This window comes from Mus pahari, chromosome 10 (genome assembly GCF_900095145.1).
Source record: "Mus pahari chromosome 10, PAHARI_EIJ_v1.1, whole genome shotgun sequence".
NCBI classification, from domain to species: domain Eukaryota; kingdom Metazoa; phylum Chordata; class Mammalia; order Rodentia; family Muridae; genus Mus; species Mus pahari.
In genome coordinates, this window is record NC_034599.1 from 52,685,545 (window position 1) to 52,704,921 (window position 19,377).

Sequence of the window (19,377 nt, forward strand, 5' to 3'; positions counted from 1 at the left end):
CACGGACTTAGAAGGGGTGACCTAGAACCAGATGTCAGTCTGGGTGTAGGTCTTCTCTGCCAGGCTGCTCACTCTTAGCAGCGCAGGAGGAGGAAAACTGCAGGGCAAGGCTGTATGGGTCACAGAGGTGGCCCCTTGCTAGTCAAGACACTCCACAGCACTGCCATGGTGACTAGCACTCTCAGGAGAAGTCTGACAGCATGGCTGAGAAATGGAGTTCCAGCCCTTTGCAGAAGCAGACAGTGAGGGGGAGAAGGTTCAGGAGGAGCTGGGGACCTGAGGCTCCTTGGTTCATGAAGTCCCTTTGCATTCTGAAGGTCCTTGTCCAGTTCAAGTCAGTGAAAGGATCCCAGACTGGCTCATGTGAAGAGGTAGAGCTTTATTGAAATATATAAACATTCGAGAACACTTAAGACAGAGAATAACCACGACATATACAGACACTTGCTGTGAGGAAAGCTGAGGTATTTATTCACGGCCTAGGCTACCATGTGCTATCACATTTTATTTTTCTTTCTGGTTAGAATACATACAAGACATGGAAGGGGAGGAGGCTGTCCTGGCCAGCCACATGGCCATGTGGCCTTCAGGACTACACCTGCAGGGGAAGCGCCACTTGGGCCAAAGCCCTAGTGCTGGGCACACAAGGCACCCAGCTCTTGCATTTTCTGGCTAGGAGCCTGCTGCTGGCTTGAGGGCAGTGAGGGGCATTGAGAGGGACAGGGGGACAAGCTGCCTGAGGAAAGAGTATTTGATGACTGGAAAGTCTTGCAGCACTGTCCTTGTCACCCCTGGGTGGGAAGGGTCTATCCTTCATGACTAAATCCTGAGAGACACTGGCCAAATGGGCTTCTCACAGCACCAGACCCCTTTGCCCAACCCTGCATGTGTCTCATGGATAGGGCTTCTGAGGCAGAAGAGGGTCAGACCCCAGTGTAAGAGCTGTGTGTGTGTGTTACTGAGTGTGTGTCCTAGGGCGGGGATAAGATCAGAAGTCAGCAGTGCTGTGCTCGCCAGGCTGAGGTATGTTTGTGCATAAGCTTTTCCCTTTCTTGTCCTAGGTCAGGACTGCTGGGCCATGCTGTGGTCTCCACTGCCACAGCCCAAGCAGTCCTGGTGGGTATGGGTGAAGATGCTTTATGTAACAGAGTGAGGCACACTGGGATGAGAATGGAGCCCTGGATAAGGTCTACCCTTTCTCTACCACAGTGGCCTGTTCCAGCTGCATGCCAACAGGAGACAGAGCTCTTAGCATCCTCTTGTCCCTGAAGCTCAGCCTCAGGCAGGGCCCACAGCCATTTGCCTATGCCCCAAGGTGAGGGTGCTAAGGGCAGGAAGATCCTCAGCTCTCCCCTGACAGCTGGGGTGGGGTGGTGGAAAGAACCAGTGTGATTTCAGGAGCCACCAGCAAGCACGGGCCCCTCCATCCCATCTTCCTGCTGTGATGATCCCTGAGTCACCCCACCTGCTACACCCCCTGGCCAGGGCATGGGCAGGGTGGAGGGAGGTGGCTGCAAACTGCACCTGGCTGGGGTGATCTGCTTTCATTTCTTTGGTGCTACAACAGCAACAATAAAAATTTAAAAATTAAAGTCAGCAAAACACATATAAAAAATATTACAGAGATGCAAATACTTCCTGAAGAATCAATATCAACAATTACAAATCTGAGGTATTTCAGTGAGCCTGACATCACCATGTCTTGGGCTGGTAGGGCAGAGAGGGCCCCACGAGACGACGTTAGGGGCCAGGGACCAGTGGTATCTTGGGAGAGTTGGCCAACATAGGCAAGAAGGCAAGGTTTGGGGATCAGAAGGGAGTCTTGTTGGGTAGGTATTGGGGCCTGGGTACTGTGAGTGCTTCTTCCTCTCCATACACAGAGGGACCCTGAACCTGAAGCCTGCCCTAACATGCTTTTTTCTTAGGAACAACAAAAAAGGTATTCCAGGGCCCTGAGGAATGAATTTAAGACTTGGATATGGGAGACCCACTCCTGGAGACTAAAGGAGGCCTGGGAAGACCCATCCCCATTCCATGCTCAGCCAACAAGAGCAAGGAAGACAAGTTCCTGACTCCTAGAGCCCCAAATGGGAGTTAAACACTGGGGGACTGGGCAGACTAAGAGTCTGGTGATCCTGGGGTGAAGGCAGAAGGCAGCAGAAGGGAAATAAATTAAGGGGGAAGGGAAGTGAAAAGCCTCCAGCCCCAAGTCGCCTTACAGATTGTCGATATACTACTCTGGGTTGGGAGGTGGTTGGGGAACCCTGGGAAAGCTGGATGCCCAGATGCCCCACCCAGTTCTCCAAGACAATCCCTGATTGGACAACGCTACTCTGTCCTGCCCTCTAGAATACAGCAGAACCTGAATGGAGCTTGGCTAGACGGCCTCTTCCAAATTTAACATCCGGCCAGATGGTGTCTGTTGTGGGCTCCATGAGGTGAGGTAAATTCTGTGCATCAATCTCCTTTAGTCTTGGCAGGAGAGTAGAGAGTGGGTGCCGAGTGCGCTCATCAGAGGGACCAGCTGGTGGAGGGCTCTGCACTGGGGGTACCCCGGGATGAGGTAGGACTTGGTGAGCAGTGAGAGCTGCTGCTGTTGCTGCTGCTGGCGCTGCTGCCAATGCTCTGGGGAGTAGAGCCCGCAATGAGGTGGACCACTGGTTTCTGGGCAAATAGCACACCTGGGGTGGGAGGAAAAGCAGTGTGGGCTAAGGAGGAGAGACTGTAGCTCAGTTCAATTAAACAGGGCATGACTGCTGGGCTCACTCTCCCTACCATGCCAGATGTCAGGGGGAGCCCAGACAACTGTCCTGCCACCAAAGGCTCACAGACTGCTGAAGGACAAGCATGCACACAGTCTCTTTGCTAGAATAACATAAATGTTCCGAGACGGGTGTACCTCTGCTGTTGGGGACATCATAAGGGTTCTGGAGAGAGGAGCGGAAGTACAGCCCAGGAAGGTTTTGGTGGTGAGTAGTGTCTAGACTGCTTGAAAGGGAAAAAGCACTAAACTGAAGAGATAGTGGCCAGAGAACCTGAGACACAGCAGCAAGATGGACTAGCCCACTGGGGCTGAGGAGGTGGGTGGGGCCCTTATAGCTATGGGAACTTGTTTGGAGGCTCTGGAAGCTCTAAGCAGGAGAAGACCTTTAAATTCAGGATGTACAAGCTCCAGACTGCCTGCAGAGGAGCAGGCCTGGTGGTGGCAGCAAGCACAGGTGTGAGAAGCAGCAGGTAGCTGATGAAGGATAGTGGCCTTGAATCTCAAGACTACTCTTAGGATCCTGGGTACCACATCCCAACAGTGAAAGCCTGCGGCAGACAGGGTCAAGACTGCTGAGTGGCCCACTTTCATAGTGCTGGGAGCCTCAGCTCCTGACCCTCTCTCTGTATCCTGAAAAGAAAGGAGGTTGCCCATTTCTTCCTCCCACGATGACAGATGGATACTGAGATGTGGCTAGAACTCCTAGTTTCTGTTCTCTTCAGGTTTCAACCTAACTCCACATGTCCCAAGCCACATTGTGAGTGGCACCAGGAGGGTACAAGAGACTGACAAACCACATTAGCATGGCTACTTCTAGGAACCTGTTCTTTTCTGGCTGATCTCTGATGCTTGTAGCTGGTGTCTTCGGGTGATCAGGAGTTATCCCTAAGGAAACACTGATTTGAATGCAAGGTTTTACTGGCCTGCATGAGACTGCTCAGCAGTCACATACCTAATACCTTGGTAAAACAGGTAGATGTCACCAGCCTGAGCTTATAGTTCCTGTTCATCAAACAGTGCTTAACAAGACTCAGCCCAGCTTATTCCCAAGCCTGTCCCTACACACATGGAATAGCCAGGGATTCGGGGTTGGGGTCTGTTGCCTTTGTGAATTCTACGCTGAACACCTTTGAGAGCTCTATCTGATCTTTTTTTGTTTTTTGTTTTTTGTTTTTTGAGACAGGATTTCTCTGTATAGCCTTGGCTGTCCTGGAACTCACTTTGTAGACCAGGCTGGCCTCGAACTCAGAAATCCGCCTGCCTCTGTCTCCCAAGTGCTGGGATTAATGGCCTGTGCCACCACTGCCCAGTGGCTCTATCTGATCTTTATAGATGAAAACCCAACTACCCACCAAAATACTATGGGCAAATAGATATGAAAACTGGCAATGCCCAGGGTCAAGGCTGGCTTCTGCAGCACTCAGATTCACTGCTGGCATATTTCATTTAATTTTGACAGGGTCTCATTCTGTAGTACAGGGGTGGGGGAGGAGGGAGAGGGAGGGAGAGGTGAAGGAAGAGGAGGATTTGCCATGAAAAAAGGGTTGGAGAGACACCCTGGGGACACAGCTGGAGCAGAGGGCCAGACCAATACTAAAACATGACTATCTCGGGGATTTGGCTGAGAGGCAGCAGATTAGTTTGGAGGAACAGAACAAATTAGTTACCACTCAGCTACTGTGCTGTAAAGCTTATCAAATAAATCTTATAGTCTCGTTTATTTGGGAGCTCGCTGGATAGAGAAAAATTATCACTTTTAAAATTACTGTAACATGGGGGCTGGAGAAATGGCTCAGCGGTTAAGAACAGTGACTCTTCTTCTTAAGGTCCTGAGTTCAATTCCCAGCAACCACATGGTGGCTCACAACCATCTGTAAAGAGATCTGATGCCCTCTTCTGGTGTATCTGAAGACAGCTACAGTGTACTCATATACATAAAATAAACAAAATCTTAAAAAAAAAATTATTGTAGCTGGGCGTGGTGGCACACGCCTTTAATCCCAGCACTCGGGAGGCAGAGGCAGGCGGATTTCTGAGTTCGAGGCCAGCCTGGTCTACAAAGTGAGTNAAAAAAAATATTGTAACAATAGAATGAATTCTAGGACAGCCAGGGCTGCACAGAGAAACCCTGTCTTGACCCCCCCTGCACCAAACCACCAAAAAGAAAAAGAAAAAGAAAAAAAAAAAGAAAAGGAAAAAGAAAAAGACATGGAGCAACAGACCATTTAATGAGTTTTTTGCAGTCGGGGAAAGGAATCTTGTTCTGTCACTGTAGAAGATTGGTCATACTATCAATCTGTGTTCCTATGGTCCAGGGTCTCTTTACGTTAGGAATGCTAAGTCAATGTAAAAAGACACGCCCCATCATCCCACTGCAAGGTGTCTGAGGGAGTCAGGCAGGGCCAGCTGGGAAGCTGCGCTTTGGCTGCCAGTCAGCGTGGGCCTTTCAGAGCTCCAGAGGCCTACCTGTATAGGTGGTGCCATCAATATCCACAGACATATTAATGCTCCCAATGTTGCTTGTGGTCAGGTTCAGTGCTGCGGCTGAAGGCTCTGCTCTGTCTTCTGTGGAATCAGACAGAAAGCAGACATGGTCAAGCTTCCTGCCATCATCTGGTGCTGCTTAGTCAAGCCCATCTATGGTCTAATACTGTCTCCTCTCTGCCGTCTCTGACTCTACTACCGCTGATCATAGATCACAGCCATAGCAGAGCCAGGCTAACCAACTTCTGTCATCCCCTGACTCACAGAGTGAGGGGACAGCGGGCCAACCCTAATAGAGCACCTACTATACTGAAGTGATCTGAAAACCAGCCCTGGTCACAAACTGCCCCGGTGTACCTGAACTGTGAGGATCTCAGGGAGGAGGATCTTTTGCCCTTCCTGCCCCATGGGGCGGCTGGCACATGGGACTTCTCCCTCCTCAGAGTCAAACACTCTTCCATGTGAGTTACCTTTTCCACTGGCCCCTAAATGGTTCCCTCTGTCCATCATCCAAGAGAGGGCTGGCTACCTGGGGATCTGAGGGATCCTTTCACTCTGCCTCCCTTCTCAGCACACAACTGTCCGTGTCTGCTTGACAAAGAACTACAGCAAGAACGGCACAGAAAGGGGGCTTGGAAGGGAGTACAAGGAGAAAAATGAGGGAAATGGGATGTGAGTTCTGAGAAGGTGGAAACTAGAAAAATGAGGAGGGGGAGAGGAAAAATGTCACTCGTTCTGCTAAACTTGCATTGCCTTCTTATTCCGGAGGCCACTGGTGGCCCCACTGTTTCTCAGGAATGACAGATCTGATGAAAGACAGGTTATATCTGGTAAGGCACTGGCGTGTATGCAAACCTTGTAATTTAGACAGATCAAAAGGCTAGGCAGGGCTCGGGGAGCACAGCATCTATGCCGGAAGCAACTTCCAACTTAGAAAACATTAAGGTGGTGAGATCTCCGCAGACAGACACCTCCAGTGGCTCCTCTTTGGCTCTGGCCTCTTTGAGGGCCGTGAAGGCAACGGGAAGGAGGGCTGGAGAGGGTGTTTCCTGGGCCAGGTGGTCAGGAGGTACCTACTGCCACTAAGCCTGGGGCCTGAGTGGACCTGGGGTATGACAGGCGTTATGAGGGGACATGGAGCTGTACACTGATGCTTACCCCTGCCGTTGATTCTGATCTTCATGGGGAGCTGTCGCGCCATGCTGAAGAGGTTGCGCTGGAAGGCCTGCTGTACCAGGCGTTGCTCCTCCTCTGACAACCTTGATGCCTTCTTCTCAGGGGGCTCCCCTGATTCCAGACGCTCCCTTAGCTGCTCCAGTGTGCCAGTCCGGTTGCCAGCCTGCTGGCCTGCCAAAGTCCCTGACACAGCCAGGCGATTTGGCACAGGCACTGGGACTCCATCACCTGCGAAGGAACCGGAGCTAGATCAACCCACTATAACTTAGGCTTCCACCACGATGCCCATCCCAGGCAGAAAGAAACTTGGGCTTCTTTTCTCCATCCCTTCCCTCCTCCAGAGGCTCTGCTCACCTTTCCTGAGAGTAGATGCTGGGGGTATCCGAGGGCTGCTGGTACTGGTGCCACTGCTGGAGCCAAGCCCAAGGATGGAGAAGCGGATCTTGGGGGATGAGAGAAGGGCAGGGGCCCCAGCAGAGGCAGCACTAGCAGCAGCAGCGGCAGCAGCAGCGGCAGCAGCAGCAGGAGAATAGCCAAAGAGGGAGGAGCTGTAGCTGGGCCTCCGACCTTCCCTACGGTTGCCATCAATGGCTGCCTGTAGTTCAGCTGGGGAGCTCAAGGCTTTCTTCTCACACTCATAGGCATACAGATACTTCATGTACCTGCAGGGAAGGAGGGCAGAGTAATCTAGAACACAGTGCCAGACAGAAATGGTCCAGGTTAAGTAGATCTGTTTTTGGAAGCAGCCTTGGTCAGGCAAGAGCTAGGGTGTGGTACACATAGTAGAAGAGTCTACTAAGCTCACAGGACACACTCTTCCAGGCTTCTCTATTGACCCCCAGGCACACACACTGTGTGAATCTGAAGCACCAGTCATAAAGAGAACCTTAAAGCCTTAGCTACCATCTTCCCTCTGGACTCAAACCTTTGGAACGCCGTTAGGGAAGCGAGGCCTGTGTTTCACTGTGCCTTTCTCTTCGGATTCAGTTAGTTTGGTCTCTCCATTGTATTGGACCCAGGAGGGCGGCCCTTCTTTGTGTGTGTCATCTGTTCATGAAGCCATTCTTCCCTCAACAACCCTGACATTCTAGTTATAGCTGTCTCTATTTCTAATAGTCCTGATGGGTGAAAGCATTGTTGTTTTTACATTCACTTATTTTGTGTGTATTTGTGTACATGTGCTAGTTGTATAACATGCCACACACGTGCCACAGTGCTGTTACAGAGGTCAGAGGACAACTTGCAGGAGCCCCTTCTACCATGCCAGTTGGGTCCTAGGCACTGAATACAGATAGTCAGATTTGGTAGCAAGCACCTACCCGCTGAGCCATCTTTCTGGTCCCCAAAACCTTAAGATCTTTCAACAAGGCCAGGGCACGCTGCCTGAAGATATGCCAACTGTTCACTCACAGAGCAACTAGAACATTCCAGAAAAATACTCCCCACTTTGGCTTTCGTTTTACAAGGCTACTCTGATTTACTGTTCTTGTCAACCCTTGTTACCTAGTTAATCAATGGCCAACCAGGCTGGACTGACCTGAGGCTTGAGGACAGGGTAAGAGGGGCAGGCCGCTTGGGTGGTCATATGCTCGAAAGAGCACATATTGCAAGGACAGAAGCCCAAGTCTGAATTTCTGGCCCAGTATGGCACTGACTAAATTGATCAGGCTTAGTTTTCATAATCTACAAAATGGGATGGTATCTACTTGCCAGGACAGACTGAGGTTTAAGTCACACAGAACAGTAAAATACTGGCATTCAGGAGCCATGGTTGAGGGTAGCTTTTCAGGTCTGAGGGATTCATCTCAAAGGCTCCTCATTGTGTCAGGCATTTTCTTCCCTTCCTCACTTAGGGCTAACACCTTATGCTGCCCGGCTTCCGTCTGAGCCCTGGCTACTCACTGGGTCCTGAGGGTGAAGGCAGCGCTGGTGATGGACGTGGGCAGGTTCAGGCCTTTGGTGATCTCCCTCCAGATTTTCTTGTTGATGATCTCCACCAGGCCTCCTTTCTCTGTGACCAGTTTATATAGCATGTACAGGTCCAGGATCTGCTTGGCCATGATGGGAATCCGGTTGATTGGGGTGCCTGATTGTCCAATGAGAGAGAGGGCTGGGTCAGGCAAGCTGAGCAAGAAGACATCAACTTTGTGCATGCTCATCATTAGTGGGCTGGATACGATGCTTGTGAATTTCAGAAGTGTGATCTGACCCTGTATCTGACAGCGAACAGACTCATTGTCAGCACTCTCTGGAACAAGCAGGGCAGGCCCAAGGGCCCGAAGCAAGTCCCTTAGTCTTTCTGATGCAGAGGAATTTAGAGGGTGTTTTGTTTTTGTCAGAAGTATAATCTCAGATAATTTCTAATAGTTTGGCAATTTACACTCCTGGAACCTTTGGAATCAATTTCTGCCCAGGCCCCACCGGCACATCCACCTGCCTCCATCCCCGCTGGGCTGATGTGAGAGCAGCTGAACAGGCTCCTTTGTAGACTGCCTGTCTTCTCTCCCGAGACAGGATGGAGAGACATGTTTTCTTTTTCTCTTATGACTAGCCAAGTCAAAGTAGCTACTGGACATAAAGGTCTCCCAGGGAATAAAAAGCCACTCAACAATTCTTTCCCCACTCACTAATCGCTCCACCCTCCCCCTGGCCTCTTAAAGAGGGAGGGTCAGAGCAGCTTCCGCCCACTGGCCCAGAGGGGAAGTGAGAGGAGCCAGGGACTTGATTAGGAAACCTGGCACTGGGCAGGAAGGGCTACTAATGAGCACCGGGGGACAGGAGTGAGGGAGGGGCCCAGGTCCTTTCACAGGAGGCTGGGATGCTCGTCAGGAGGCGTGATGGATGACTGTCATTTGGCAGCTCGGGATTAATGATCTGGAGGTCAGAGGAGAGAATTCCACAGGGAAGGGTCAGCATCCGGGGCAGTGAATGAGACTTGTTGCCTTTTGATGGCAAACTTCTCTTACTGTACGTGGCTGCTGCTCCAGCCCCACCCCTTCCCTGCCCCCACCTTACTAAGTTGCCTCATAATGGTGAGCCATCCTGAATAGAGGCTGCTCCTTTCTAATGCTCCTGCTTTGTGCCTCAGCTGCATGCCTTGGCCTCACCACAGGTTTATTTTTATTTTTATTTTTATTTTGGGGGGTGGGGGGAGGATGCAGGATCTAGCTAAGCTGGCCAGGCTGGCCTCAGTCTCCCAAGTGCTGGCTTTCTGAGATGTGACAACACATCCAGTTCCTCTGCTGTTCCACAGGATAACAGGACAGTGGAATGAAGGGTTCCCGCCCTTAAAAAAAAAAAATCTCATGCAGGGACTGAGAAGATGGCTCAGCAGTTAAAGAATATTGGCTGCTCTTCCAGAGGACTTAGGTTTGAGTCCCAACACCCACACGGAGGTTCACTTCAGTCCCTGGTGAGCTCATGTCCTCTTTTGGCCTCTGTGAGAAGTGTAAGAACATGGTCCACAGACACACACAGCAAGTCACACAAAATATACGGGTGTGGTGGCATGTGCTTATAATCTTAGCACCTGGGAAGAAGAACCAGGTAGATTTCTATGATCTGTGAGTTCAAGGCCAGCATGGTCTACATAGAGTTCCAGTCCATTCAGGGTTACATGGTAAGACCCTGTCTCAAAAAAAAAAAAAAAAAAAAAAAAAAAAATCTGTATTTGTGTTTGTCAAGTTTTTGTGTATGTGCATGTGCAATTTCATGTGTCATCCCCAGGAATGCCTCTACCACATCTCCATTCCTGAAGAGAAAGCAGTGTGAACACAGCTACGGGGATTGCCCTGGTAGGACCAGAGCTCTTTCATGAAGATAGGAGGAAACCAGTTGTTTTCTGAGCCCTTTGAAAAAGGGTCATGGAGTTAGGTTTAAAAATGCATAGGTAACCCAAAGACAGTGACACAGGCTTCTAACATCAGCTACTGAGAAACATGTTACATCTCAAGTTCAAGTTCAAGGCTAGTCGCTGCTGCATAGACCACTGTCTCTAAACAAACAAACAAACAAACAAACAAACAAAAAGATAAAGGAAACCCAAGCAAATTAATACAGAAAATACAGACTCCTGACCTACTCCTAAGATTCACATTCCAGGTTGACCATTGGTTTTCTGTGCTGCTCAGAATAATAAACCCATGCCTACCACAAGATGCCTAAAATGGTAGAGCTGTGGTTAGGGTTGGTTCCCTCTTCTTTCGGAGGCCCGTCCTCCAGACGCTTCCAAGGCATCTTCACATGGGTAACGAACGGTTCCCCTTCCAAGTCAGAATGTGCACGCTGACCTCACCTCCATGTCTATAACTTGTTGCCCGCCTCCTCTCCTCCTTTGTCCCCTTCCCAGCAACACCACAGTCCTTACAGGTTACACAGGAGCTTCTGCACCTGCCCCGCCCTGGCTCTTCTCATCAGCCACCTTCTTCAGGCTGTCAGCAAGTTCCGCCCCCTCTTCCTCTGAGGTGGCCCTCCCAAGCACCTTTCCTTTTTGGCCTGGGCCACCAACCTGTGTTAGGTCACTGGCTCACCTGTAGCAGCCTGCATTCACACCTGTGATGTGCACACCACAGATCACCTTCCACTTGCACTAGGTGTTTTGCTTGCTTATTTAAAAGCCCACAAAACCTCACTGCTTTTCCTATCAGGCATGACTGGATCATGTGACCCACATTCATGCATGCTCCATGAAAAGTGGTCTGTTTCCAGTAGATTCCAGCGGCTGTCCTCACTCTAGTCAGCCCAGCCTCCTCAACATCACCCTCAGGCCGAGCTCACTTTTGCCTCTCCTCAGATCTGGAATACTTGTCTCCATTCAGTTCTCCATACTGTCTGTTCTTCAGTATCTACTGCCCACAGGGAAAATGATCTAACTACTCCAGTTCATACAGACTTTCCCTCTCAGGATGTCTGTGATACACTTCCAAGTTCAGCAAACTATGCTCACTGTTTCCTATCTGGCCACACGGTTTCCCAGAACCGTTAGCTCTGTAAGAGCAGGGACTATTTCCCCCTTCATGCACTAAAACTCTTGTGGCTAAATTGCTATTATTCTGGCACTTGGGAAGCGGAGGCAGGTGGATCTGGAGTTCATTTTCTACCACATAGGCCAGCCTGGGGCAACATGAGAGCCACTCAATTAGGCCCATCACCAGCTTTGAATGTCTAATGGCGACAGTCCTGAACAGACTGTCCTTTCTGAAGTTCTGTCATGGATCATTCAGATCACAGCCACTATTGAAGAGCCTGGAGAACAGAAGGTCAGAATGAGCAAGCTCCCAGGAGGAAGGCTAACAGAAGAGCAGATGCAGAGGTAGGGCCTTGGCAAGGCAGAGCAACTGTTCTTCCATCAGTGAGAGGAGTGGGAAGGGAAAGTACAGTCAGAGAGAAGGTAGCAGGGTGTGGAATACACAGGTCATCTGTAGCTGAGCATTTAACCAGCACGGCAGGGCTTACCAGCTGGAGACACACTGCTCTTCAGAAGGTCTGGGGGATCAGATACTTTCAGATCATGTCAGAACAGTGAATGGCACTATTTTCTTCTGGATTACTTCAACAGTAATACAATTTCTAAAAGAAATAATGCATTCTGCCTTTTGAAATGGTCTTAATTCATGAACAAGATAAAGGGGCCAGGCTGTTTATCCTGTTTTGTTTTGTTTTGTTTTGGAGACAGGGTTTCTCTGTGTAGCCCAGGCTGTGTTGGAACTCAATCTATAGACCAGACTGGCCTTGAACTCATAGAGATCCACCTGCCTCTGCCTCCTGAGTGCTGGTATTAAAGGCGTTTGCCACCACTGTCTGGCTTATTCTGTTTTCTGACTGAAAAAGAGGTGTGGACACAAACCACGACAGATGCTACGGTGGTTCATACTGCCTCGCCAGGCAGTTTCTCAGAACTTCCATGTTCACTTGAAGTAGTCACTAGGCCACTGGAGGTCTACAGGAGCAAACAGTACTGCAGATGTAGGAACTGTGATCTGTTGTCAGGGAATGCTCAGGTATGAGTCTGGGAACTACTTAGGGAAGAAAACCAGATCAGAGAAGGTAAGAAAGGCCAGAGCAGTATCTGAAGTCAAGGCTGCGCCCTCACCAGGAATGTTATCATCTCCCTACAGAGAGAGCAGACACTGCTGGCTGGCAACATCTATTCACGTTAGAGGCCTCCCAGTGCTCAGGCACCCTGGGTTCCAGAGGAGATTCCTAGTACCACAAGAGGACTGGTACTGTCTGCTGGTTTGAGGCTAGCCCTCTGTTAAGAGTGTTAAGCAGGCTCCCAGAGCAGGCTGGCCCCTGAGCACCCTCAGAAACACAGTATGCTTTTCTTATATTATCCAGATAAACCAGACTCAAAAACCTGCCTTGTTTTGGGTTTTCTGACAAATAGGAGAACCAACTGGAATCCTCAGGCTAGTCTCTTGGCAGTTTGCTTTGCACTGAGTGGACCTGGAAGCTGTTTCCCTTGTCCAAAGGAGATGCTACTATGATGACAGAGGAAGTCTGTTAGGCTACTGTGCTGGTATCAGGGTGTGTGTATACATGGGAGACAGCAGCTTAGTAATGTGAGTGTGTGGGAAGGTCTTTTAGGAGCTGCCTGATTACTCAATTAGGGACTAACAATGGCAAATGATCTGGAGAATGGATGATTGGGAATCTTCTCTTTTGAAGGACCACTATAAGGCTAATATGTACTCTATGAAGTTCAAGTCTACAACCAATGGCCACTTCCCCAGGCTTTTAGAGAAGGGGAAAGGGGCTGTGGCTGCTCTCTAGGCGTTGTTAGATCCTCCTCTGTGGCAAGCAGGCTCTTTGCTTGAGAGGGCCATGCAAGAGTAACCGCAGAGCTGCAGCAAGGAGGCAAGAGACACCCACGGTGAAGACCTCAGTGGGTTGCCATGTGGGCCCTGCAGGAGAGGATCTCTACTCCAACAGGAAAGGGTGTGTGTGTGGGGAGGGGGGCACCTGACAGGGAAGCCTGCAGACTGTCAGTCACTGCTATCAAAGCAAGAGCTAGGATTGAGGGTAATTAATCATGCTCACTGTGACAGGAATCCAGGGCCTTATCTGTACCCCAGGAGATGCCAGTGGTCTCTAGTTCCCTCCTCAATAGAGGAGGCTGACGGTTGCAACAAAGAGGGCCCTTATCAGATTTCAGCCAGGGAGCCTGAGGCAGCTCCTGGGACAATGTGAAAAGGCTTTTATGAGGGCTAGGGACCCAAGCAAAGCCTGTGAGACAACTCCCGGGGCTTTAACCCTTGTTGGTGGAAACACTGCTGGACACTAGCACTAACAGGCTAGAGCTGTTGGCAAAGGCTTCCAGGGTGGGTATGGCTAGGTAGAAGCTGCTCCCTAGCATGGGACCTTCTGTAGCACTGGTGATACACATGCAGCCAGAGAAGGGGAAAAGGCAAGAGAGACAACTGCCTCAGCCTCTAGGAGAATGCCTAGGGAGGGAAGCCACACCCTTTCCATCAGAGAAAGGCCTGTTCCAGTGAAGACCAGCAGCAATCTGGTCAGAGACACTCAAAGGGCTCTTTCCTGCCTACTGGCTGGGGGTGCTCCTAGGACATGGGGGTGGCCCTGCCAGGGACCCTTGTTGCTTTTTTCCTGGTTTTAAGAAAGGTCATTAATCATGCCCATAGCCTGAATGAGACAGTCAATGAGGGAGTCTGGAAGAGTTAAGATCCATGTTAGACCTGGGAGTGTACGTGCAGGCAGGCAGGCAGGTTGGCACCCCCATCATTCCTCTGTATATTAATCCTTGCCCTGTTCCTCAGGAACAGGAAGGGAACTAGCTGGTGATTTCTTCCCCTGACTTGTTTATGTGGAACATATCTCCTAATGGGAGCCTGGGCAGCAGTGTCTGGCAGGCGGCAGCAGTCTGTGTTATGGTGTTCCACAAGGGAAGGGAAAAAAAAAAAAAAAAAAAAAAAAAAGCATGCCAGTACCCTGTTATTAGAAAGACAAGGATACTTAAGCCCTCTGCCTCCAACTGCCCACAGCACGGATACGTAACTTACAGATGACGTAGAACACTAACTAATTTGACTAGACAGAGAATTTTCCACAAGCACGGGTGGAATTAACTCTCAGGTAAGAAGAATATGAAACATTTCCAGTTTCAGAACATTCCCTCGAGTCCCTTCCCTCCCAGTAACATTTACCCTCCCACTCTACATCAGTGCTGGAGGTGTCCATTATTCTGATGTATATTTTCTCAAACTTTATAAAAATGAAGTCATCCTGGCAGGAAATAATCAAAGTCAGGGCTGAAATCAACCAAATAGAAACAAAATGAACTATACAAGGAATCAACAAAACCAGGAGATGGTTCTTTGAGAAAAATCAACAAGATAGATAAACCCTTAGCAGGACGATCCAGAAGGCACAGAGACAGTATCCAAATTAATAAAATCAGAAATGAAAAGGGAGACGTAACAATGAAATATATCTTAAAATAATTGTTTGTTGAATATTAACAGTTGAAAATATAAAATCATGTTCTACAAAAAAAAGAAAGAAAAAAGAAAAAAAAAAAAAAAGAAAAGAAAAAAGGAAGCCATCCATAATCTCTATGTCCTGCTTTTGCTCCACATTAGGTCTGCTAGAATTGTCCTGGTGTGCCGGCCACAGCTCACTCTTATGGTTGTGTGTATGTATGGTATATACCTTGTCATCTGATGGAGACAAGATTCATCATTCCCATTTTCAGCCATCTGCAATGAGTAAGACTCTGGTGACTCTACAACCAGGAAGCTGATTGTAAATATGCCTTTTTTGATACTCCAGCTAGGGTTTGCTTTAGGTGAACTCACATTCTGCTGTGGTTAATAATGAAGTCTTAATCAACCTCCTCTTACTTCACATCAGAGTGCCAGCTCAGCATGCACAAATCCCCGGAGTTCAAGGGTTAACAAAGAGTTTGAAGGAGGCCGGCAGCGGCCCTCCTCCTGTTTGCTTCTCAGTGGATCATGTCTTGCCAAAGTTTAGAGAAGGATAGCAGTCAGCACAGGACATACATGGCCATCTGCCCCCTCTGCCATCTGTGGCAAGAACCTCCTAGACCCTCACCTAATGGTGTAAGTGGGCCTCAGCCCAGTGTTTCCCTAGGCCAGCCCTTAAGATGCTGACTCATGCTGCAACTGAGGGACAGAATACTATAAATAACTCGATTGCTGTGTGCTAGTTCACTTAGGCACGATTTTGAAGAGAAAAGGGGATGAATTGTATATATGTGAGGAATTCAAAATAATTGTACATTAAAAAAAAAAAAAAAACCAGACTTCCTTTTCCATTATTGAGGGTAGCTGGGTGGCTACAGGCTATTTAATGACAATTAGAGATGGAAGGAAAAAAAGCAGTGTACTCAGCTGCAGCAGCTGGATCACCTGGGGGTGAGAAGGCTCCAACTCAGAAAGACTGACCTGAGTCACAGATTTGCATTTCGAGCTCTCACTTGGGGATCAACTTTGAAGATAAAGCTCCCAAACCCATTTCATCTGACAAACATCTCTGTCCATTAGAAAGGGTGTCCTGGGCACAGAGCATTTACCACACCATACCCAGAGCACAGGAGAAACCACCTCCACCAAAAGGCAAAGCAATATATGTCAGGAGCACTTCCTAGCTTGAGATGGATAGATAAGCACACAACAGAAGGAAAAACACTCAAATTGCACTTTGAGGCCAACCAAGCCCTTTTCCCACAGTCAATTCTTTGTATATGCACATCAAAAACAGGTCTAACAATCCACTGGGGAAAGCAGGAGCAGTTTGTGGCCACGGCAGAACTGGTGGGAGGGCAGATCTTTGAGTAAGGTCTTCCTTGTGACCGCGCAGTTGCTTACTCTGACATTGTGAAGGTGGGGGCAGGGATGTAGAGTCGAGAGACTAACTTGCTAGAGGGTACTCTGGGTGTTTTTCCTAAGTCCACTGCCTCAGCAAATAGCAGCCTTCTTTACACTGCTGAGCTGTCACATCTGTCCTTCCAAGAGATACAGCTGGCCTAGAGAGGAGGATTTCTCCTTGTATGCAAAGTTCTACCCTGTGTTAAGCAAATCCTCTGCTATACAGAGGCCAGTGGGGTGGGTATCCTATGCTACAGGAGGAACAGGGCTTGCATGTGTCTCTAAAAGCAGACCAAGCCACCACGAGGCTGCTGGTGTTAGAACAGTCTCTCAAAGACAATGCAAGAAGGAAAGAGCGGTGGCCAAGGCCCGAGGAGACCTATGCTGAGTCTGCTCTCTTGCTAGGAAAGAAAGCCTCTTAACCTGGGGGCTGACTCTTCATTGTCACATTTTAACTTTTTGCTTTTTCCACTCCAAAGAGCTGGAGCTCTTGGTCGGAAAAAGATCACTCAATAGATTGAATATGTTCTGCAAAGTATCTGGAATAATATTAAAGATAACTTTGTACCACCACCAGCACATCGTCCTATTGGATGAGCCCACACTTCTGGTTCTCCTCTCAGGGAGAGAGCTTTTCTTTCTCACTACTGATGGAGTGATAACAAAACTACCTATCCATGGCCCTGCTTACCAAACTGACAACTCGGCCCCTCCCCTCGGGCACTGGAAAACTAACTGTGTAAGGGCACAGAGGCTCAGAAACCACCCACAGTGAGTTAAATTAGTACACAATTTTATTTACATGCTTGGCTTTAATTTTCTCGACACACACACACACACACCCCTGAATATATGTGCAGCAAAAACGGATACCAGAGCTCTAAACTCTAAGCATCATTCTGAGAACAATGTTTTAGGAAAAGAAACCCTGGATGCAACAAAATGTGTGTGACTAGGCTTGGGTTTAGTCTGGAAAAGAAGAAGGTGCTACGTAGCAAGAAGAGGAAGAAACATTTGGTCTTAGAGAATCTCGGGGGGGGGGTCATAAATTGTTTTGCTAGAGACGGGCTAACGGGGCTTCTCTTCTTCCTGTTCTTCCCCAGGGTAGACATGGTTTGCAGGGAGCTTTAGCAGAACTGTCATGGAAGTGGAACACAGAAAGCATCATACGAAGTGAACCTTCAACATCTTACAGATCAGGAAGGCGTGGTCAAGGAGAGGGCTTTGCTCAAGATGGTGGAGAAGGATGGGTGTTTGCCTAGCTTTGCACAATCCACAGCCTTTTCCGTCTCCAAGGGCCTCATTTCCTCAGAGCAGCAGGAGCTCAGCACACTGTGATCTCAGGCTCTTCTACTGGCAGACCAACCTATCGGGAGGGGAGGGGCCACCAGGGTGCAAGTAACTTGAGTTCAGCCTAGAAACTAAAGGCCAAAGGCTGAAAGGCCCATCTGTTGCAGTTAATTCACCCAAATGTGTTAACAGGCGGGAGACAGCACAAAGCAGCAGTTACAACCTGTGCCCCTTCCCACATGATGGCTGTTTTTATCACCTGCAGCTGCAGTCATTTGGGGCAGCCTGCTGTGTACTGCCTCTCTCAGAGCCCCGTCCACTTCCTCTGAGGTGCCTGTATGTGGAAGCTGCCACAGAGGCTCCCAGCCTGGGGGGTGGGGGGGGCATCACAAGGACTTTTAAATTCAGGTCTGTACACTGGACCCTGTGGAATCGACTGCTTACCCTTCGAATGTGCTGGGGGCGGGCAGTGGCTGACTTGCTGCAGGGATCCCATAAGGAGACCCACACCTTAAATGCCCTATATTTCACTCTGCAGAGTAATACAATAAGACAAAGACAGCTTGCCTCACACAATCAACAGTGTAACCTGCTTCCTAGGTCACCACAAACCACACTCTAAGCTGGGCTAGGAGCCAACAGTGTTCCGGGAAGGAGGTCCTGGGTCTGCCTCAGCTGCTGTCCCTGTGCTCCAGCACAGGGTGGGCTCCTAGGGCTCACTTCTATGCTCTGAAGCAGGAGATGGCGGGGAGCTTGAGACTCTACCTGGCAAAAGCCAACCCTAAAACCATGTAACATCATTTCCACGGAGGTCATTTTTGTTGGTTTGTTTTTTTTTTTCTCCACTGAAAACTTTCTACTTACTCTTGTCCATGACAAGGCAGTGACTCTTTCTAGAGGGCAATTTGTCCCCACAGGACATTTACAATATCTACAGGCAGGACTTCTTTGAGACAGGAGCATACCACACAGCTGAGGCTGGCCTTGGACTCTAATCCTCCTGCTTCTACCTCCCGAGTGGAGAGATTACAGGTATCTGCCCCGCACCTGGCTTAGACATTTTTGGTTGTCATGACTGAGCACTGCTATTGGCATTGGGAAGAGGCCATCCTACTGCTACTATTCTATAGTGCACAAGTTTACTTCCATAAAAAGGGGACAATCCAGTCCCTAAAGTCAACAGCTGTTAAGGTCAAGAACATCTGTATCAGAGTAACTAACAAGCTTGAGATTCCATTATGTTTCCTCTCTAGGGGCTGCCCCAGGACAGCAAGGCCACTGCCCTAAACTACAGTACTTTCCTTAGTACTGTTATGGAGAAGAAGCAGATCTACTGCAGTCCAGGCAGCTTGGCCACCAACAAGATGCAGACAGCAAACACCTTGAGCTCCAGAGATAGAGGTGTGACAAAGTGACTGTCCTTTAGGAGACACAGGAGGACACAGTCACCCATCCTCACTAGGCTGATCTAGCTTACATTTTCTTTTTAATGTCCTTCTGGGAAGAGAGAAAAACAATAAAGTAGAAAAATAAAGCAGGGGCCCGCCACTGATTAAAACCTCTACTGCTATGGCAGCCCCTCTGAGACAGGATCAGCGCCTGGCTTTGCACCAGCTGGGCTGCAGGAGCTTGTAAATAATTAAAAGGCAATTGGAAGGCGAGACCGAAGTATTAAGTGGATTTCTCTCTCTCAGGGCATAGAGAGTCTTCCTGCTTCCAGTCACATTTTCTTTCAGGGCTGTGTTTTTGTTTTTTTCTCACACACACCGGCTCCAGATAACTGCTGGAGGAGTAAACTAATCAGGACTGCTTATACTG

The 19,377-nt window shown here is 49.1% G+C and overlaps 1 protein-coding gene across 2 annotated transcripts in view; it reads right to left on the minus strand.

Moving 5' to 3' along the window:
• Positions 1-513: 513 nt before the first annotated feature.
• Positions 514-19,377, minus strand: part of Arid3b (AT-rich interaction domain 3B) — a 46,873-nt gene continuing 28,009 nt past the window's right edge. For both annotated transcript variants that reach the window (XM_021206958.2, XM_029543470.1), the window contains exons 5-9: positions 8,327-8,510; positions 6,779-7,086; positions 6,407-6,652; positions 5,231-5,329; positions 514-2,681 (exon numbers count right to left, since the gene is read on the minus strand). In XM_021206958.2, the coding sequence (XP_021062617.1) occupies positions 2,512-2,681; positions 5,231-5,329; positions 6,407-6,652; positions 6,779-7,086; positions 8,327-8,510 (1,007 nt within the window). In that variant the 3' untranslated portion in view covers positions 514-2,511. The remainder of the gene's footprint in view (positions 2,682-5,230; positions 5,330-6,406; positions 6,653-6,778; positions 7,087-8,326; positions 8,511-19,377) is intronic.